At 34.6% G+C, this 23,780-nt stretch overlaps 1 protein-coding gene across 2 annotated transcripts in view; it reads right to left on the reverse strand.

Moving 5' to 3' along the window:
* The window catches only part of LOC149794215 (colorectal mutant cancer protein-like), an 89,336-nt gene that overhangs the window by 60,619 nt on the left and 4,937 nt on the right, over positions 1-23,780 (reverse strand). For both annotated transcript variants that reach the window (XM_089968327.1, XM_089968326.1), the window contains exons 2-3: positions 14,628-14,878; positions 12,009-12,184 (exon numbers count right to left, since the gene is read on the reverse strand). In XM_089968327.1, coding sequence (XP_089824453.1) covers positions 12,009-12,184; positions 14,628-14,878 — 427 coding nt within the window. The remainder of the gene's footprint in view (positions 1-12,008; positions 12,185-14,627; positions 14,879-23,780) is intronic.

Raw genomic sequence — 23,780 nt, forward strand, 5'->3', positions numbered from 1 at the left:
CAACCTTAGCATATGCCAAACAGGCAATTAAACACATTGGTAATAAGATTATTGGACTTAATACAAGCTTTTATATCATTATAAATTACCCTAATGATTCTTAACATTTTTCCACTAATATTTTCATTAACTAGCTTTTGGTACAGTAAACATCTCTCTATGCTACCAAAGGCTTTTTAATAGTCAATAAATACTGCAGAGAATCTGCCAATAATAATAATAATAATAACAATTTGATTTATTATTATTATTATTATTGCTTTATTTTGTTGTCAGACCCAATGATGATAAAATAAAATATAATCTGAATTTTAAATTCTGATTATGAAATTGTGTTGTGGTGTGTGTGTAAAAATTTAAGCATGTAATACTTGCCTGTTCTTATTGCACTGCAATGTCATTTCCTGGCACTAGTAGCCCCACTCTAAGGACATTATTTCCTCCTTCAATTAGTAATTTTAGGTATAGAATAGAGAACGAATAAATAAAAACATGGTCCCTGACAACCGGAATATTATCCTTCTTAGATCTGTACCTATTCTGAAGAGAGGGATGATGGAATTGTGCAAAAATACCAGGTAAACATTATAAAAGGCCAGATAAAATGTTACAGTATTTGACTGAACCTATTTATTCTTGCTGCTCCTAAAAAAAAATTGGTGAGAAAAATATTTGGATAAGAGAAACAAAATTGGGTTACAAAAGAAATTAACATATGGATATAACTATTATCAACTACCCACACCCTCAAAAAATTACATTTTAACAACAGTAGAGTAATACATTACCCACAATTACTGGGTGTAAAGGAAGGAGTCAAAGTTCCAGAGAATGAAAAAGAATTCCAGTCAGAAACTTGCTCTGATAATTCTACTAAGATGGTAAAGAAACTCTAATGAAAAGGTATCTAAGTAGACTGGTTGTCCTTGTGAGGTCTTCAGTGTGCTAGAGAACAAGATGGGCAAACTATCCTAGAGGAAATAAATCTGCTGCTGCAATAAGAGTCTCCAGGATAGCGTGTTAGAGACTAGCTAGCAGACAAGATGTCTTTCTGAGATGGGACAAGATATGACTAGTTGAATAAATTTCTCCAAATGGAAGGCATGTCTGAGGATGTTTTGCATCAACCAGTCATCAATATACTGGATGATGGGAACTTGTAATTACTTTAAATGAGCCATTATTACACCCATCACTACCGCTCCGGTGGCCTTGTGGTTTGAGCATCTGCCTCAGATGCAGAAGGTCATGGGTTCAATCCCCGGTCGAGTCATACCAGAGACTTACAAAAATGGCACAAACAGCTGCCTCGCTTGGCACTCGACATTAAGAGGTTAGTGTTAGGATAGTCGGCCTGGTGTCAGGATAATGTGACTGGGTGGGACATCATGCTACATGCCTGTGGCATGATGCTCCAGTGCTAGACATCACTATAAACTGCCACGCTGCAGACATTGTAGCGATATGACTGAAATTTTTTTTAAAGCTACATTAAAATTCCAAATCACACACACACACCCATACCCTGGTGAAAGTTCTGGGAGAGGAAGCTAGGCTGAAAGGAAGCGCTCGAAGATGAAAGCTCTTCAGCTTTAGACAAAACCGCAGATATGAATATAAGCATTCTGGAGAACTGTGAATCCCAACCAGTCATTTGTCCTTAAGGCATTCCTGACTGAGTTTCTTGTCTCCATCTTTAACCCATCTTCCAAAAAGAATTTGTTCAAAGGGCAATGATCATCTTTAATCATTGATCATTCACTTTTGCAGCCTTTGCAATTACGTTAACATTAAGTCATGTGAGTAATACCGATGGATGTGCCATATTCCAACGAGGAAGTTATTTTCTCCATTTTTCTTAAATGTTACACTCCAGGGTTACTCTTCTTTCACTTTCTCGGCTGGTGTTTCTACGTACATGTCATTGTTATCTAGTCAGAAAAGTTTTGAGGTTCATTTGTTTGGACCACAGGGGCTTGTTTCATTGCTTACAATTTAACAGTCATACATGTACTATATAGCATTATTGTAGAGTACATGTAAGACTTGATAGTTAAATTGTAATCAACAATATGAGCCCCTGTGGTCTTGATGGCATGTTGCTGGGCCTGGTGGAAATCACATGAGAGCTCACAAGATTATAGGAAGCTACTCTGTCATAACAATACCTGTGCTCAAAGTACAGGGGATGCCATCGCTCATCCTACGCACTGTATATTGAACAAATCCTGATTGGATTTTATGTGAATCCTTAGTGTAAAAAAATATCATTGTGACATCAGTTTCAGAGCATTATGTGCTTTGAAGCATCTTTGATTTTACTGATATGATGTGATGCAATTTTCAAACATTTTCTCGACAGTATTGTCACGATTTGCTGCAAGTAAAGAAAATGCTTTGAGCTTGTCTAAATCCCATAAGTATAAGTATTATGCATAACAGTGACCAAAAAACATCACACTGCCTAATACACTTTGAGAAGCATTAAAACAAAATTTAATTTTCCATAATGACAATGAATTGAAACCATTGGTGCAACTTTTTCGTTGTCGACAATCAAATTGATAAAATCGGGCAATTTCTTATCTCTGCCCACTTCACATTTTGTTTTCAATATAGAAATTCATTAATGAATTAATTATCAATTTTGCTATTGAATTAAATGACATTTTTGTTTGTTCTTTCCTTATTTCCAGTTTTGATAAGAGAAAAATAATCTAATATATTGAAACCAATATATTTTTTTAAAAGATAGAAAGTTTATTTTGGTACATTAACATTTACATAATTTTAGAAAACAAACAGAATTAAACAATTTTAGCCCTTTAATAAATGCATTACATGCAGCTGGTATGATTTTTAGAATGTTAGAAAAGTGCATCATTGTTTTGACAAAGAAGACTGAACAAAAATATACATACATGTGAAGGAGAAGAAAATACTGATTCATATTAAGTTTATTTATTGTTATATTTGCTATTTCCTGTGATCATACATTTCTTTTCTCATCTCTGATGGCCTTGAGTAGTGCCGTGATGAGCTTCTCAGAAACAGGTAGCATTATAACAAAGAAAGCCAAACGTGGTATTTGTAATTAAACTATCACGGAACAAATGTTTGCAGTCATGAATAGTTTTAAGTTTTGAATTTCAGTACAGGTATCATGACTCAAAGCGTAAATGAACTTTTAATAAAACTTACATTGTTTACAAATTATTCCATGGTTTCTTCTTAAGGGCTCCGAAACATATACCACAAGGATATGAATGAGGAAAAAAAATGTACGTCAGATATTTCCAGCTTGTGTCGCTGATGCATAAACGTGCATGAAGGGAAACCCTGGATGCAACATGAAAATGAAGCAGGGCATGGGGAGGAAATAACAAATACAACACATAAAAGGATATGATTGAAAGTAAGAATACTAAAAGACTTAATGAAGTGTTGTGTACCCTACAGACATATGTATACATGCTTCAAGTACAAAGAAACAAACACAATTTTCTAATTGTCAGAAGTGCAATGGGATCATATTTTTTTAATTCTAGACCTCCATTTACTAACTGAGGAATGTCACTGAACTGAGGACTAGCACGATTAGTAAGAGGAATACCAAAAGACGACTTAATTAATGAAGTGTTGAGGGCACAAGAGACACTTGGATAAATGCAAACTGCCACAGGAAATGAAGGCTCATTTTCTGATTGTCACAGACTATTATCATGTTTTACATTCTAAACATCTAATTACTAAATGGAGGAGGGAATAACATCCTTGGTCTGAGGACTGGCACCGGGAAAAGATACGCATTAATAGCAGGTGATGTATTACTGCTATTTAATTTTCCATTAAGTCAGACAGTTAAAAAAAACACAGTATTCAGTGAAATAGAATGAATTCCATTTTGTAATTTTTTTTACCCATACTGAGATTTTTGTGTCAAAATTACTTGTCAAATAATATTAATAACCTAGCTTTAGCATTTGCACACCTTTTCTATGTCTTCATTTAAATTACAATATGTCAAACAGTTCTTGGGTATTAAAAATCTGAATAATTAAAACTATATTTTCCTGTTAATAAGCTGTCAAATGTTCAAAACTTTCCACGCATTTTGTTGAGTATTACATGTATGTAGATTAACTAGAGTTCCTCAAAGGGACTGTCCCATTATTTTCCAAAAGGAATTTCCAGGAATTTAAGACAAGACCATTTCTTCTTTTTAACTGTTGAGCATTGAAACCATTTCTTGAGAGAGAAGATTTTCAAATTAGCCACTGTAGCACCCATATTGGTTGTAGCATAGTCACAACAAGATTTTCACTAAAGTGACTGTGGTGGTCATCCTGTATCAGCAGTACCATTTTCATTTAAGACGAGAACTGCATGGGAGTTACCAGTACTTACTCTAGTATTGGTTCCAACAAAGAGAACAAATGTACTGTGATGTTACACAGTAAAGCAAGGTCCAAAAACCTTTACAAACGCAATGAAAAGTGGCATAGGAACATCAAATACAGTAAGAAACTGGGAGAAAATAACTAAAAACAAAATTTAAAAAAAAACAAGAGTACTTTGAAAGGACTGATGCTCTACTGAGCAAAATGACTTTCAAGGAATTCAAGATAAGACCATTTCTTCTTTTCTTTGACTAGTGTTAAGACCAGCTCTGATAATCTTCAGCAAGTACAAGATTTTCAAAACAGTTGCTGTGGTGCACATAATGGATGTTGGCGTAACAAAAATTTCATTTCAGACAAAACAGACATTATTAAGTTTTAGGAGGAGTAGCAATAAATAGATCCTGCTGTGTAGCAGCCATATTGGATCTCAGATTGGCACCATTTTCATTTAAGACCAACTGGACTTCATAAGAAGTATTCTGGTGAAAGTCCTCACATCAATATGACTTTCTGTTCAGGTATAGTTGTGATAACAAGATTTTTTAGATGGCGACACTGGTATGTCAGATCGGCATCCACTTCATTCAGGACCAAGAAGTCTGTTAATGAAAACCCCATGCTGATATGATCATCAATGTTGGAGGATTACATGTAGCTATAACATGATTTCCAAGATGGCAGCCATGGTGGCCATACTGAATGTCAGATTGGCACCATTTTCATTTGGGACAAACTAAACATCATATGAAGTCTTTTAGTGAAAACCCTATGTTGATATTACTATCCCTGTAAAAGATGGTTACTGTAGTGATTTTCAAGATGGCTCACATAGCGGCCCTCATATTGGCACCATTTTCATTTACAACCAAATAGACATCATAAGAAGTCTTTTGGTGAAAACCCATACTGGATGTCCAAGCATCACCATTTTCTTTAAGGACCAACTGGACCACTGGATGAATGTGTGTGTAAAGTTCTAAAAACTGAAAATAGGTGTTTGCTTTTCTGTACAAATTACAATTATTTTCAAGATACCCAATGCCTGAAAGATTGTCAACATCATTTCAATTGATTTTCAACAACCATCACATATACAATAAAACTACTGTGTATTACATCTCTGCCTTCTGTTGTTGATTCACAACCAAACAAGATTAATTTTGTACAAAAGACTAGGGACATTTATTTCATGAAACAACCGTCAGCAAAATTTGAGATTTTAAAATTGTTACATTAAAAAATATATTGATGCAGTGATTTCATTGCAAATAATAGTGAAACTTCTTCTCATCCTTGAGGAAAGCTCTAAAAGCCAATGCAGGAATTTAAAGTTGACAACAAACTCTGAAACAAGCTTCTCAGTAATGAAGTATTTTTGTAAAATCAAAGCTTTTTATTTGACAAAGTACTAATTTTGCTTGGTTGCCTTGCTATCTTAGATCACATCTGTGAATCAGCATGCTTAAAGGTAGTTTAATTATATTACTTATATAGTATTTTATAACAATGTTCGATTGATCAACTGAACGCAGCTGACCTGATACATGAACATTCCTTTTAACTTTTCTTTTATTCCACCCACTTTATTTGATTTGATTCAAAAGATGCCAAATTTATGTGATAATACAAGACAGGTCAGTTTTAATTCAGTGCCATGATACAACAAATACTAATGCATGTCAGATATCAAACGATGGTTGACATTTAATTACGTTCTCACAGAAATGCTTGCAGAACTAGAATAAAATTTTTACATCTGAATATAAAAGAGCATATTTATGGTGATCCGACTTAAACTGAACTAAAAGAAAGAACAAAAACACAAAATTCACTGAACAAAACTTATTTAATTGGTATTTATTTATTAAAGTGCTGCCTCCAGTAGACATTAGTGATACTTTCATTGATCCAAATTTTGTTGAATATTGTTATTACAGCATACTAAAAATTTTGTTTGGAAAGTGTGTTTGTGTGTGTGATTTGGATATTTAATGAAGCTTTAACCATTTTTCAGTGATATCACAACAATGTCTGCAGTGCAGCAGTTTATAGTTGTGTCTAGCACTGTGACATCATGCCACAGACATGAAGCATCATGTCCCACCCAGTTACATTATTCTGACATGAAAGCCTGCCAGTCCTAACACTAACCTCTTAATGCTGAGTGCCATGTGAGGCAGCTGCTAGTAGCATTTTTATAAGTCTTTGATATGATTTGGCCAGGGTTTCGAACCCACAACCTCCCACATTCTAGGTGGATATATACAACTTATTATAAGTTCAGAATTTCATTATGCTGATTTCAATTTCCAAGTCCTATCATAATTTTTGACAATAAAACAAGGAATATATCAAGTTTTCAGTTATTAGTTTTGAATGCAATGTTCCTCAAGTTCAACAAAATAAGGTTCAATTTTTTTTGGGTGGGTGGGTGTCTACTACAACAACAAAAATGAGATCCATCGCTGACCCAGCATTATAAGTGGGTTTGTGAGTATCATGGCATGAGTTATCAAGAGGGTGATGTAATACTGTGCCAATGACTTTGTGCCATACTTTTAAAAGCTATTATTCATAAATGCCATATAAATTTCTAATAACAATGAATGGGGTTTAATGTATGTAAAAGTCAAAAATAAATAAAGTAGAAACCTACATAATAGAAAATGCCAAATGCCTGGGGCCCTTCTAATTTAAAATTGGGTCACCTCTGTTTTCTAAGTGTGATGCCCATTGGGGTTGTAAAAAATATATGAGAACAAATTTATCATGCTGATGACATGTGGAAATTTATTTCAAGATGTTGAAAGACTAGTAAATTATTCATATTAATCTTTTTGTATGCTCCTTACCCTTATGAAGATTGTCTATTTATCATACTTCTATTGTGCACAGAGTAACCTATGATTTACCTACAATTAGTGTTAACTTGGCATTCACATATATGTGATTCTACTGGAGGTCGAATAAAATACTATTTTGTACATTTATGTATTAAAAAAACCAGCCAGAAGCAGTCTAGTGGGTAATGGAACTATTTCAGCAGTCATTGCAACCAGTACAATGAACTATAGCTGAGTAATGAGATTAAGGTCAACGTATATACACAACAAGCTGTTGACTGATTACTTTACTACTTAAGAGTTTGGGTCAAAAGCAGGATGTTTTTTTTTTTAAAGTATTATAAGTACTAGTAACAAAGGAATCAAATGTGGTCCATGATGACTTTGAGTTTTGATTAAAACTCAGTTTTCCTTCAGTGGTGAGATAGAAAGGAATGTATGTTTATATATGATTGTGTCATAAACACTTGATTAAGTATTTTGATTTTGTTCTTATGGTCTTGTTTAATTGCTATTGAGTTGTTCAAGAAGTCTGAAGTTAAAGTTTTAATGAATAATAATTGATCTGCCCCTTGCTCATGCTTACACTAGTGTAATGCAACACTGTTTAAACACCTACGAATTATGTCAAAAGTGTAAAGAGAAATTGTATAAAGCAAGCCACACTTCAAATGCTAATAAACATAAACACCGTTGACCCACTGAGTAAGGAGAACACTGATAGACCAATTAGCAATTGGCAGACCTCAGAACCTAGAGGAAAACATTGCTTTACATTAAATATTTTGAGATCTGAATAAACAATCAAGTCAATTTATAATGATATTTTTAAATTTATCTTTTCATATTTGAAGTACAGCAAGGTTGTGTGACAAATAATAGTTAAAAAGGCAATTTTGGGCATGTGGAAACTTGAGACAGGGCATGTGGAATTCAAGTCAGGGTTTATTTTTAACGTCCCAGCCTGGGCCTGTGTTTAAAAAACTTTATTCTTTGAGCATTGAAAAGGGACAAAGAAAACAATTTTATTATACCAAATTCAATTACTGATAACAACAACTAATTAACTCTGAACCAATCTTTATTTGCACCATTTTCTTTTAAATTTTTTACAACCAATAATGTAATTTCAGAATTTGCTAAATAAAGGATTAGGGGTATTCCTAATAATAAGGACAGGTTGATCCTGTGGTGAAATATGTGGCAGACAGCTTAACAATGAAGACCACTGCAGCAAAGTGCCTTGCCCAACAAAAAATACCAGAAGACAAACTGCACCCTTCATGCCTTAAACGAAATAGCAACCCTAGGTCCCTGTGGAGTTGTTGTATAGTTTAGAGACATATGCTGGTATAATTGGAGTATTGGTAATACTATACTTTTGTGAAGGACCACAGCCAATTCACACTAAATCACTAAGCAAACAGAACTATTTCTTATGAAAATATATATTTATTTTTGTGTGTGTGTGTTTTTGTGTGATTTTGGATTTTAAATGTAGCTTTAACAATTTGTCAGTCACAGTGCTATGATGTTTGCAGTGTGACAGTTTATAGTGATGTTGAGCAATGGGGTATCATGCTACATACATGTGGCATCATGTCCCACCCTGTCACATTATCCTGACACCAGTCCTAACACTAACCTCCAAATGCTGAGCACCAAGCAAGCCAGCTGTTAGTACCATTTTTTTAAGTCTTTGGTATGACTCAGCCACGGTTTGAACCAGCTGTCTTCCACATCTGATATTTATTTGCATGCATTCATATAAATTAACATTTACTGTAACTTGTGGAGAGAATCTGACATCATATTTTTATTTAAATTATTTTAATATATATACAACTTGTTTGTTGATACAGCTTTTCTGGACAGGTTCTTCCTAGAATTATTATTTAATATGAAAACAATGAAACTACTTCTCCAGGTTGCTATGCAATTTGAAGAAATCAATCTAATATAAGACCCAAGCTGGCCTGAGATTACTAAGCTGGTAAGTAACGACTGGGAGCCAAATCAACCTGATTAAAATTGGATCTTAATTGTCCTACCTGGAGATCTGAAGATAAAAGTTCATGTTTTGGTGACCTTTGGAATTCCCAGTCCAGTTACTTTTAGTAGTTTATCAGATAAATCATCACGTTCATGTTTGAAAGAGTCATCATTAGCATGGATATTATTCCAAATGAAGTGGGGCACTTTAAAAAATGTTAAAGTTGTGATCTGACTGGCAAATCACAAAGCCAACATCGCATGACCTCTAACTGGTGTCAATATGATCTCACACAGAACTGAAGAGATTGATTTTAATTAGATTGGGCACCAAATACAACAGCAGTGAACCAAGAAATATGTGTTAGCAGGATGCTTTATCAAATTGTCTTTAAAATTCATTTGATTGGTCATGAGAGAAGTTATTTGAAAGCTACTCTCCTCTGACGATCTTCAGACATATCTGATGTCAGATCAGCATCATTAGGAAAGACATTTCCGTCAGGATGCTGTCAAATTTTGTTTATTAATTTTTAAAAGTTGACCTACCTAAAGAGGAAATTCAATTTGATAAATTCCAATGAGCATTATTTGAGCAGAAGTCATTGAAAAATTAAAAAAATTATGCTGAAATGAATACCAGCTATATTTCATTCTGACAGTGGACTAGCATTATTTCTACAGATCTAAATGGCCTTTATGTCTGAGTGTTGTAACAAATTTCCCCTTGTCATGACTCTATGGTCTTTAGGTAACTGAAAGAGCGAAAACCAACAAGTGTTAAAAAAATTCAACAACTAACTTTTCCTCTATAATACAAAGTGAAAATTTAAAAATGAATGTATAGTATTATGAATTATATATCAAAGTGCTAAAAGTTCTACAACAAGTCCAAATGTATGAAATTGCAATTGAATTCCAGTGTTTGTTCCAAATAGATTCCAATATTGAATGTGCTGATGTGCCTTAAGTTTCAAACATTTTAATGTTCTAATGGCCTGGAATGTGGCAGTGTGTTAAGTCTTTTGATGTATCACAATAATATAATCCAAAATCTAAATTCAATATAATTCCAAATTAGTACTTTATTGAGCACTTTGTAATTTCAATGAATATCTGAATAAATAAATCCATACAATATAAAAACTGAACACAACAACAATACTGGTTCTGTTTCAGATATTATGGCAAGAATGAGTAATTCTTTAAGTAAACAATATTATATAAAAAGCTAAGACACAAAAACAGAGCCAGAATGTTGGTCAGTCTCCTCTCTGAAACATTCAAAGTTTCAGAGTAAAAACTTATATCCTATATTCGGAGAGAAGTCAACATGTACACTTCCACTGATAATGATCTGAATATTTAATCTATACTCATAGAGAAATATTAGCAATCTTGTATTTCGTTGCTTACAAAATAAATGTCACTGGTCAGGTACACCACTGACTTGATTTTGGACAAAGGTCAAGTACAAAACACAGATATACACAGAATATAATCATTGAGAAAAGCCAATAAACAATACAAATTAAATCTACATAACAGCCCCATGTCACATCTTTCAAAACATGCAAAACAGTCTTTTACAGATATAAATATCCAATGAGTCTTTAGAGACAAAGAGCACTATTTTGTCTCAGCCTGTTAGCTAAAAATAACAAAAGTGAAGAATGTACTATCAAACTATTTCTATATTTATCAAACAAGGAAGACCCAACTGCAACCAAAACAGTCCAAGTAGTTCAATAAATATCAACAAATTTGAAAAACTGAATTAATGCCATTAAAATCTAATTGTGCCTGAAAATCTTAAGTTCTCAAATTCAACCAAGCAATAACAGGTTTTCAAATGTAAAGTCTCTTGTGACTGGAAGAACTAAAACTCTCAAGATTAAACTCTCACTCTGGACTTCTACATATACACATCAACATACATATTTCAAATTGCTTTGATTTCTTGTGCTAAGAAGGCTGAATGGAGATACTTAGAGACTGTCACACATGACCAAATCATGATTTCCTCACCTCAAGTGACCTAAAAAGGAGTAGTGTTTTTATTCATATTATTTGTCTGAATCCATTTATCTGGAAGACAGTCATACCCATGAGAAGACAACTAAAACCACTGGTTGTAATTTATATATTTGTACATGGTGTTCCAGCACTTTTTTAGTACCAACACTCTTCAGATAAAGCAACAAAAAAAATTAGGATAATTCTGGTTAAAAGCAGAGACAACAATTCTGAAGTTGATTAAACCAGAGTTACATTCAATGTCATGTAGATTTACCTCTCCTGCAAAAGGTGTCTGCCATATTTTGGATAAATTTTCAATAGTATTATTTTCTTTTAAGGTAAAAGGTAAAGTGATATTTTTACTCTTTTTTTTTTATACATCAACTTACATAAAATTTTCTTACATATTTATGATTATTACATGATGTATTTAACACTTTTTTTTTTCAAGCGCTCTCCGTTATGGATCATTGCCATCTCACCTCTGTCTGCGTGGGTTCGAGTCTCGGGTTCAGCCAATGTGGGTATGTGAGAAAGCTTGCCAGTAGCTTCTCGTGGTTTGGTGGTTCTTTCTGAGTTCTTCCTCCACCATTAATACTGGCCGCCATGTATAGCCTATCGTGTGCTGAAAAATGACATTAAACCCTGTCACAACGACAACAACAACATACAAGATACCTGAAAAAAATGAACAGGATGAACTTGAAAGCATATGATTTTATATGACAACTATAAACTAATCAATACTTACCCTATTAGCTAAATCTAAGAATTCAGAAGAAGCAGAGGAACTTTCTTTTACATGCCTTACAACAATAGGGTCATGTGATTCCATAAGTCGTTGAAGTGTAACAGCTGGTTCTGGGCTTTGAAGATCCCGTGCTCCACTGTCATAGTCCAGGCTGTCAGGGCGGCCAGAATGAGCACCTGTAACATCAAATGTGTTTGCAAGCATAAACAGTAAATGTATAATGAAACAAATCAATAACAGCCAGTCCTGGAACTTAAACCATCCCACTAAAGACAGACATTCTTCAGGCACAAGACATATACCATACACCTAAAGACACATTTTTCAGGCACAAAACATAAACCATAAGGCATCCTTGAGTCAATGGACATAAACTGTATCCCTAAAGATAGGCATCCTTTAATCATGGGACATAAACTGTACCACTAAAGACAGGCATCCTTTAGTCATGGGAAATAACCTGTACCCCTAAAGACAGGCATCCTTTAGTCATGGGAAATAAACTGTACCCCTAAAGAATGGCATCCTTTAGGCTTGTGACAAACCATACCATTAAAGGCTGGAATCTTAACTAACAAGGAATTTGTGTAGAAGTTAAAAATATTCATGTTTAGAAATGGACTTTTGTTTCGGAGAGATTTTTCTTCATATAAAAAATGCAAATGAAATCCCTAAAACAAAAAAATGTATCTTCCAGATTACATGCTCGACTCATTTCAAAACACAATTTTAAGCAAGGTGCATCAATTAAAATTGTCAAAAATATCTTAAAAAGGGTACAACTGTTTTCCTTTCTAAAATTGTTGATAATGATATGCCATTATGGGTGTATAAAATGAATGATAGAATAAAATGATCAGATGTCATTAACTTTCATAATTTGCATGTTTTCTCAACCACAAGGCTAGTCTAATGAAAAACTGCAGAAAAACATTTTTTTGTGGGTGACCGCTCTGGAGGCCTAGTGGTTAAAGCGTCTGCCACGGATATGGTAGATTGTAGGTTCGAACCTCAACCGAATCAGAGCAAAGACATAAAAATGGTACTAACAGCTGCCTCACCAGGTGTTCAGCATTAACTCATTAACTCCTGAAGGTTTTTGTCGGTTTTGCCTGAAATGCAAGTAGGAAACACATTTTGGGGGCTATTTCTGAATACATCCTAATACATACATTTCCAAGACATTTTTCATTAGCTTAATGCCTAGTTGTGTTAGAAACAATGTTTTCCACTGGTCATTTTGCTTGCACATGAGCAGAAGGGTATAAGTTGGAGGTTTTTTTTTTTTTTTTCATATCCAGACCACTCTTTATTTCAAATGCCCACCGTATCCTACTTTTTGCAAAGGTTCACCAGTCTGTGTGCAGTTCAGACTAGTCTGCCTTAGATATGAGGCCAAAAAGTCTAAAATCTGGACACAAATTCGGATTCTGACCATGGGCGAATTTTGGGTGACAAAAAAACAGGTCCAAAAGGTTAGGTTTTTCCCCCTGTATTTTGTAGTGCAACTAGAACATCCTGATTATTTGGTATCATTGTAAACTACATCTGTCTACCTTTCTATAATACCACCCATTTTAGTGTATCATACATGACCTTGATGCTACAGAGCTCGGCAGTAGGCTACTACCTCCTGCCACGTAAATCACGGTGCCAGGGGTTAATGAGTTAAGATGTTAGTGTTAGGACTGGTCAGCCTGGTATCTGGATAATGTGACTGGGTGGGACATCATGCCATGTTTGCAGCATGATGCCCCAGTGCTAGACATTATTATAAACTGCCACACTGCAGACATTGTAGTGATATGACTGAAAAATGGTTAAAGCTACGTTAAAAATTCAAAGCACACACACATTTTTTGTAGGGTTGGGGTACAGCCATTCATTTTTTTAAAATTGGGTTTTGTCTTTTTTACTTAGGTTTTGTTGAGTTGTTTTAGGGATTTTTTAAAAATAGGTTTTTAAGGTCAAAATGAAATTATATGTTTTTCAATGTTTTTTTTCGGCCCACTGCAGACCCTGTATTAAGAACCCTGAAATAAACAGGCTTGAAATAATGAGACTTTTTTTGTTGTTGTAGGGTTTAACGCCATTTTTCAGCACAAGATAGGCTATACATGGCGGCCAGTATTAATAGTGGAGGAAGAACCCAGGAAATTCCCGGAAAGAACCACCGACCCTCGAGAAGCTACTGGCAAGCTTTCTCACATACCCACATTGGCGAAATAATGAGACAGCTGCTGTGGTGGCATACTGAAAGTCTTAGTGGCGCCATTTTCAATTTGCATAAACTAGAAAATCATAAGAAATTTTGTTAGTCAAAACCACTTGACGAGATGGCTTCTGTGATGGGCACATTGGACACAAGATCAGCATTTTAATTTAGGACCAATTAGACATCATATAAACCTTTTCATGTAGCTCCCATGTTAACATGACTTTCCATTCAGGAGAATTAGCAATATGTATGTATGTGTGTGTGTGTGTGTGTGTGTGTTTTACCTCAAAACAAATTAGGAGGAGCAGTAATAACAAACTTGCACTAAAGGATGGATCTAAAAATGAAGCAAGACTAGAGATGGTCTTTGTCTTTCACCCGAAATATAATACACCACATACCTAGGCTATCGCTACTCATAGTTGGCCAAGAAGTTATGTTTGCCTGCTGCTTTGCAATACCGCTGGTATCGGAGTCTATGCCAGTGTCATCTAGGTAGCGAGTATTTTCATACTCTGCCATCACCTGCATGCGGTAGCGTATGAAATCTTCAAAAGATATTTGTGATGTCTGTCCAAGTCCCAACTGCTGCATAATTTCTGAAGCTGACTCTTCCATATTGAGCTCTTTGCACATGAAGATGAAATCCTCCCTGAAATGAAATCATATCTTGATTAGAAATCCAGAGCAGGATGGAATTTTTCTGAATACCATTATTATTAAACCTAAATCTCTCACTCCTCAGACTCATATCTTCGTAATCGAAAAACCATTGTGTATCTCTGCTTCCTAAAGGACTCTACCTCAGTTTACAAATTCCAAATATAACATAGTACTGCTATGGAATCCTTGACCAAAATTAAACCAAAGCTTAGTGTTATATCTTTACATTCATTTTAAGACTTAATTATTTGACAAATTCTGGTCATTCTTTCTATACTTCGGCATGAAATATATTTCTCACTAAAACCATGGCTAGGTACACGTTATTCTCACTATAATACAGTCCCATACACAATGCATCTCGTGTTTATCAATCCTATCCACTGCATTCTAATAAAGAAGAGCTATGCAAATGAGTCAAAATAAATATCAATCATCACAAATTTATTTTAGATTACGTGATTGGCAACTGGAGATAGGAGGAGAAATTTTGCCAAAGATACTAGCTGTTTACCCATGGTTGTATCCTCTGTATGAATTTTACCAAATGCTATGATCTGGGGGTAGTGATGTTCCCATTAATTCATTTGGTTGAGCATTGGCTATTTTCAGTGAAATAACAAATTAATACATTTTGGTCAAAATCAAATTCTGCACTATTCCCAAAACTTTGATCAGATTATTTGAAAAATAGCCATATTTTTCTTACAAAACATCATGTGAACAAATTAAGAAATTATTAATTATAAATTGGTCAGATGACTGATAATAAAATTTATAAAATTTCAAACACTACCTTGGTTTTAATTCAAAAGAATGGATGTAGTTTATATGTTACATTCATGCTGTTAAAAAAAAGGTTTTATGGAAAATATTCAGTGTTCCCATGGTTCAGTTTTTGAGGTATAGAAAGGAATCATGAAATAGTACCAGTGGTAAAACTGTACCAGTTGCCTTACATGTATGTTTCTCAAGTGAATCATACTTTATAGCTATTTTTAATTCTGTGCAATTGCAATATTTTGCTTTAGAACCACGAAAAGGTTCCTTGCATTACATCTACTTTTTTTCTGCTACTAGCAAAATATGATACAGAGAGCAACAGACACTCTCACCAATGTCTTTTACAGACATGGGCAAACATAAGTATGTTCTTGTCAGACTTTCATTTCTAACTTAATATGCATAGAAAACCAACTTAATCAGTTATCCATATAATGTTAACCTCATACACATTGCATTGGTCCTTGAATTTCTTGCACAATTCACAAAATTTGCCCAAAATACAGCCAACATGTTGAATCACTTTATATTCTGAAAAAAGGCAGCACTAACAAACAGTCCATTCTGGATCTGGTTTCTATTCAACTTTAGTCATTATCCATTAATAACTAGCATAATCTTTTAACACTTTTCCCTTCATTTTCTAAAATGTTTCTTGTCAAAATAAAATGTAACTGATTTATCACAAAATGAATAATTTCTGCATCTATTAACAAATGAAATCTCTAGCATTCTTTTATACAACCTAGAAAATATATCCATAAAGTTCTTCAGAGCTTAATGTTTAATTGTTGTTTTTTACATCAGGGATTTCAAAGAAGCTTGAGATCAACGAGATGATTTTCAAGGCAGTCCAAAAGCACACAAGAGACTTGTTTACTTACTACTTATGTCTTCATATTAAGCAGTTAAATCTCAGTTACTTCTGCTATAAATGTTTATAAGTTACTGTTTTAGAATAATACCGTATGTACAATCTTCGCTTAATATTTCATTATTATGTTTCAATGTTTGCAATATTTTGCCTTCTTTAATCACAGCAGTCACATTATTAAGTAAATAATACTGTTAATTTGGACAGAACTCAAAATAAACTTATACTGATTATTCAGTCCCTTGTATCTCTTGTTCAATTACTTGTACCTTCAACAACTTCTGCAAATAAATACTATTTAAGGACTCACGGTACTAATTCAACTCCAACAGTAAACATATGGAAACACTATCATATTCAAAAGTCAATAACTTAAAATTTCTGGATGCTGATGATGAGACCTATAATTCTCCATGCACATCTCACTTTGGTGCAAGCTTATGTGTGGAGAACACCACATGAGCCGTGGCATTTTGTTTATCTACATGTGCATGAAACACACGTTACTGATTCTGCACCAAATGAATCAGGTGCTAATTTCATTACCGAGTACTCCTGAGTCAAGCCTATAAAAATACTAAAACTGCATGAGTAGAAATTTGTCTATATTTTCATTATTAACCAATTATGGACCACCAAACCCGTAAATACTCTATTATTTGTTCACCCATTTCTAGACTGGTTCACAGTTCTTCCGTATAATTAGTACGGTGTGTCCTTAAACCAACAAAGACAGCAGCTGACAAATTTCACTGTATTATTGCATCTGCAAGTGATTGGGAAAGGGACCATTCTGTGAGGACCTGTGACACAGACCCTGTCTGGACAGGCTGTCTGCAATGATGTTTCTCTTGTCCAAAATATGGCAGACTTTTAAGAATGATCGCTTCTGAGACTGTCCAACTGAGGAACATCCAGACTCTAAATGAGAAGCTGGGGCATGAGTAACCTCTGACAATGTGTTGTGAGGAAGCAATGACGTTTTGTGTGGTTTATGCACTCTTCAAGTGCTGATATACACGTAACGGAATTTTCTTCCTGGGACTAACAGCCTTGGGCTCACGTGCACATCCAAACCTGAATCTGATGCATAGTTATACACAAAGGTTCCAGGAAAAAGAATGTATCAAGACTCTGGTCAGAAACCAATCACAATTTTGCCATTCCACTCAAAATTTGGTTTTTAATTTTTGGACAGAGGATTTTGTGTGGTATTCAGTTTGCTAGGAGCAGGAACTGGAAAGGTCACAAATTAAGTCTTCATATGGGAACTAAGACTACTGCTGTGTTCAGAGTCCCCAGGGGGGTTGGGAGGGAGGGAGAGAGAGAGTGAGAGAGAGAGGCAAACAGACAACAAAGTCTTCTCAGGCAGACTTCTATGACAGACGGCGTATGTAAAATCCTGCTCATCTGAACTGTCCCCTGGCAGGTTAGAAAATTCTTCAAAACAGAATCTGTATTTTCCTGGTTAAGGATTAGTCATAGATGACTCACTGTTTTCCAACAGGATGACAGGTCCCTTTGTAAGGCACAGCTGATGTAATTATGTATCAACCAGCAGAAATAAAGAAATTTTGTCTGATGGAGAAAGACTGACAACTCAATGAAACCTCTCCACTTTTTTTAAAACTTGGAAGATCTAGGAAATAAATTGTGCGCCTTGGATATCTGTCACCTTCTCTTCCATACCCATCTTTAGGAGGGTGTATACCAGATGAGTGTGGTATCATAAAATGGGGTGCATTGAAGGTTTGGGATGATGGTAACCTTCCTTAATTGTGGAAAAGAACCCATGCATTAGACACAAGGTCTGACCAAGCCTCTAATAAAGAGCCAGTCTGGCACCAACTGGAACACTGGCAAGAGAGTAATTAGGCAAAAGAAAGTGTGACTCTCTAGGCTGACTGCACCCCTCCTTATGAAATGGGAAGTGGCTTGCAGATTTCTTTCCCTGGTCCATTTGACTACCATGTTGTATAACAGACAGGTGGTAGGGATTTTTGTGGTAGAGATTTTTTAACTGGGCCTGATAGTTCTACAGGGACACCCTGCATACAATGTTTATGAGTGACCCATCATCTTTTCAGGAAGGGTGCATTTCTTTGCAGATTTACCTGAGCACAATATCTAGTACTGCTAATCCCTCAAATCTTGCCATGTCTCTGTAGGGGATAGCGCTCAGTTTAACGTATATTACGTTAAACTGCCCTCACTGAACTTTTGCTGTGCTTCATTGAAATCTTTCACGTCTCCAGGGTGATATCCATACAGACACGTTTTGCCAATGGCCTGAATGAATATCTGTAAAGTGGCTAGAGAAAATGATTTCTCCTTCTGGACAGTCTTGTCTTACTCTGAGAGCAAAGGCAGGATATCGAACTCTCAATTTTGTTACATGCAAATGAGATAGTGCATAAAGTTTCACATCTATTGGAGTTTCCCACCCTATGGGTCACATGACAAAGGAGGAAGTTTGGACGTCTGACAACCTCACTTACCAACTCTTGTTGCCTAATTCCTTCACTGAAATTGACTACATGCATCAAAACAATCTGATATACTAACTGTTCAAAGTTGGCAATTTTGGAATATTCAGAGCTCACAAACTGCCTGTGGCTTGGTTTGAAAGTTGGTGAATCCAGTATACTGGTACATACAACCATTATCATTACACTCATGAATTAAATATAAATATTTATTTCATATTTGACAAAACTCTGTATAAATAGAACAGTCATGTTATAATATCTCCACATGAAAAAGCAAGACTGACCTTAACAATGACAATGAGGAAATGACAAACTGTCAATATATAGTGTGAAACAAATGATCTATAGATAAAGAAATTGTGAGGAGTTATGCATTTGAAGAATGTGGTACTTAACATATGACCATGAAATAAATGTGCTGACCATTTATTTCAGCAAAAGACAATTTAACTTGCTATTATATGTCCTTGATTCCATATATATGTATCAATGTCACATTCTGTAAACATGAGAAAGACAGAGAGAGAGAGAGAGAATGTTAAGAGCCAGTTAGATTTATCATTTTGAGATTTGGGGGGAGGGAATAAAGAACTTTAAAAAGTCTTCATTAATTTCAATTCACAGATAATTAATTTAAAACTGAAACAAAATATAAAAAACAAAATAATCAGTAAAAAAATCTATAGATTATGCAGCAAACTGCTAAGTAAAGATGAAGAACTGTTACTTCACCTAAGCAGAAGTACATATATTCATTTTTTTTAAATGAATACTTTTGAAGAAAGCAATTATAGTGTCCATAGTGCTAATGAGACATGGCGGACTGGATCTGTATACCTTGCTACTATGGTTAGAATACAAATTATGGTCATGATTTCCCTCCACAGAGTACTCCATAAAGTTGTAGATGCTGATGTTGTTGCCTTCAATAATTTAATGGAGGGTTTGAAAGTGATGCAAATTTTAGATGTGTTAATCTTTGCCCTCATGAAAGACTGTATGATTCTGTTATTCAAATTTCTACACATTTTCTGATCACTGAAAATCATTTATAAGCATCAACATGATTGTGAGTGTCAAACATGCAATGGCATCACTAGTTACCATGTCATATATTGGTATTCATGACAGCCGATGACAGCTCATTTCAGACACCATGGTGGGACAAACATGCTCCACAAACACATTTCAAGTTTTATCTGCTGTCTGTTTAGCAGAGATTGTGAGCTTGTGCGTGTAAGTAGTGAAGATAAATGAAAATTGCAAGTTGGCAAGATTGTTTTGTCTAAAAGATTATTAAATTGTACAGAGAAAACAAGTATTTTGTTTATTATGATTTGAAATTTCAGTCATTTTTTTAATAGACTTTAATGGCCAGACAATTTATTCTCATTTGTACAACATTACCTGGGACACAGAAACTGACACCCCCACCCACTGTCCTGTACTATGTAGTGGCACTCTTTTCATATACAAAAGAAGGTGCTGACATTGTGAGTGTACAGGTACGGGGCCACTAATGAACCAGGGATTTTGACAATGTATCGCCTGTTGATAAATGTTTCTGAGTTTACATTAAGGCAAGATTCCAAATATTTGCATCAGATATATTATTATCATCAGATAAGTGAGGTGTATGCTCGTCTTTAAAATGTCTTTAAATGTCATCCTTAAACCCTGGATATGGCCCCCAAAATTAAGTTTGTTTTTTAAAGTATGTGCCATCAGTAAAACATTTATTTACCTTTTAAATGATAACAAATATGATTTAACAGAAATGAAGATGAAGAAACCCATACAATAGAGCAACTGGTATGTATTTAAAATTTGTGATGTAAAAGTAGTTCAAATTATTTCAAAGACAGAATCTTATGCTCATGTTTAAGCTTAAGATATGGCCAAAAAACAAAATTTTTTACCATTCCTAAATATTATTCAATCAGCAGACAATCTATCTGATTTTTTAGTACCGGTATCCAAGATGTCCTGATTTACTGCCAGATGAAGAATTGCACCATGTTGAGCTTTCCATGTAAATGCAGTTCTTGTTATTTCAAAGAGAAAATGTTATGCTTATTTTTAAACCTTGGATATGGCCCTTGAAATTCAAACTTACTTTCCGAAACTTGTGCAATCAGCATCAAATGAAGAAATAAACAACTCCCTCGATAACTTGCATCCTGATAAGCCATGAGCCTGGTTATAATGCGGGGTCAAGCGTGGATCACATTTTTTGAATGGTAAAATACCCCAAAACTTATCTCTATTTGTTGAACTAGAAAACAGTGATCAAAACTGGTAACTGAAATTTATATATATTGCTCATTTTGTCATTGAAAACAGTAGCTGAACCTTGAAATTGTAATCAACATTATGAAATTACAAACTTTTATTAAGACATATAATTTGTTACATTTTCTTTCCAAGAAACATTCTTAGTATACCATAATCAACAATATTTAAGGAATTTTTGATCAATGAAAATGTCATGCCTAGCAGAGAGGAGTACTTTAATAAACAAATACCAGTTAAATAATTTTTTATCAAGTGAAATTTGTTTTAGTTCTATCTTTCAGTTCCTTGCAAGTGTAATCATCATAAATGCAACGTGTCCTCTTGTATTTAAATGTAAAATGTGTCAATCTACAATAACAGCTATGTCTGCGAGTATTTCTCTGAGAACTGAATTAAGTGCCAACCATGTTTTGATATCTGACTAGTGGAAGAATGTTGTACTGATGCAATTAATTAAAAGATGGCTTCCTTCATATTATCACACTATGTCTTTTGAATCAAATAAAGGAGGTGGATTAAAAGAAAAGTTAACAGTCATGCGAAAATCCTACATGCTTAATATCTTGCAGACCCAGTCGTATGTCGGGTGAAGTTATTTCACTTATCACTCAAACAGTATTATACATGTATATGTTACTTTGTACATAATATAATTAAACTACATTAAATTAACCTACTCAAGCAAAACTGTGATCAAAGATAGCAAGACAACCAAGCAAAATGAATACTTCATAAATAAACAACTTTTTTCACAGATACAGACCATTGTAAGGGAAACAAGTTATCCTCAAGGATGAGAAGTTTCACTATTACTTGCAATGAAATCATGGCATTAATATTTTGCTAACTGAACAGTACAAAAATTGAATTTCGACATGGACGATTGTCTCATGTAATAAATGTAGCAGTTTTTTAAAAAAAGGACTCTTGTTTGCTGGAGTATCAACAATTAGTCTAGTTCCTTGATTCTTAGACTCCACGCTTCATACTACCCTATTAAATGCCACTCAGAGAACCAGACTAATCAACAAAACAAAAAGCAGTGACGCAAAGCACAAATGTTTTCATGAACACATAGTTTTTTGCGAAGACCCTTTGGAATAATGTTAACGATCTTTCAGCTGTTGAACATTTTGAAACTAAATTTATACCAAATAACAAATGTCATTAGAAAAAGCACTTTATTGACAATTATCCTCTATGTGATTATAAAATGAGGATTGAGTCATATACAGCCCTATTCCCACCCCACCCCACACTGTCTGGAGGTCTAGTGGTTTTGTTTGGGAGGTTTCTTGGTCATTCATGCCCTCGTTTACAGTGCAGTCTATATTTTTTGACCCCGTTGTGCTTGAGTTACTGAAGGAGAGGTATACAACTATACATAAAATATAGGCAAGAGACATAAATACTATCCAACAATTGGATAATCGATGTGATACTTGCTCCTTGGACTCACTACTCACATAATAAAATCCTATTCTCACAAAATTTCCAAGGAAAGATACAAATGACCATTTTTATTTTCATATAAAATATCAATGGTACATCCAAGAGATGTCAAAGAACAATAAAATCAAAATGAAATTTAAAATGCAATATGAAGATTATGGAAGTTGTTGTAAGAGATTCTTAATACAGCTGTTCTAATAATGCTCTCACTTAATCCTTTACTTCATTGCATTTGTTACTGTGTAGTATTTCAACATAAATGTGCCAAAACCACTGAATGCAGTGTGCTAAAAAGAGAACATCTGCTTCCTAAATGATTCTACAAGAATAGACCAGTCTGTAAATATTACAGCAATGTAGTATGTTAAGTTCAGCAATTTTTTTTAATACAGCTGTTCTAATAATGCTCTCACTTAATCCTTTACTTCATTGCATTTGTTACTGTGTAGTATTTCAACATAAATGTGCCAAAACCACTGAATGCAGTGTGCTAAAAAGAGAACATCTGCTTCCTAAATGATTCTACAAGAATAGACCTGTCTGTAAATATTATAGCAATGTAGTATGTTAAGTTCAGCAATTTGTTTTAACCTTTTACCTTTTTATGTACATGTTATCTATTGACAGGTTTATTAGTAAAATCTGATCTTTACACTTGTAAGACTTGAATTTCGTGGAGAACTGACTTCTGTTGGGCAGAACAAGGAGAAGTGAGAGCTGAACAGGGAGAAGTGGGAGCTGCTGTTATTGTAGTAGGGTTTTAATGCCATTTTTCAGCACAATATAAGCAATACATGGCAGCCAGTATAAATGGTGGAGGAAGAACCAGGGAAAACCCCTGAAAGAACCAACCCACAAGAAGCTACTGGCAAGCTTCCTCACATACCCACATTGGACTAACCAGAGACTTGAAGCCACACAGACAGAAGTGAGATGGTAGTGATCTGTAACGGTGAGCACTTTAGACCACTGGGCCACTTAGGGCTTCTCAAACAAGT

This window comes from Sinohyriopsis cumingii, chromosome 8 (assembly GCF_028554795.1).
Source record: "Sinohyriopsis cumingii isolate HCF-2022 chromosome 8, ASM2855479v2, whole genome shotgun sequence".
NCBI classification, from domain to species: Eukaryota; Metazoa; Mollusca; class Bivalvia; order Unionida; family Unionidae; genus Sinohyriopsis; species Sinohyriopsis cumingii.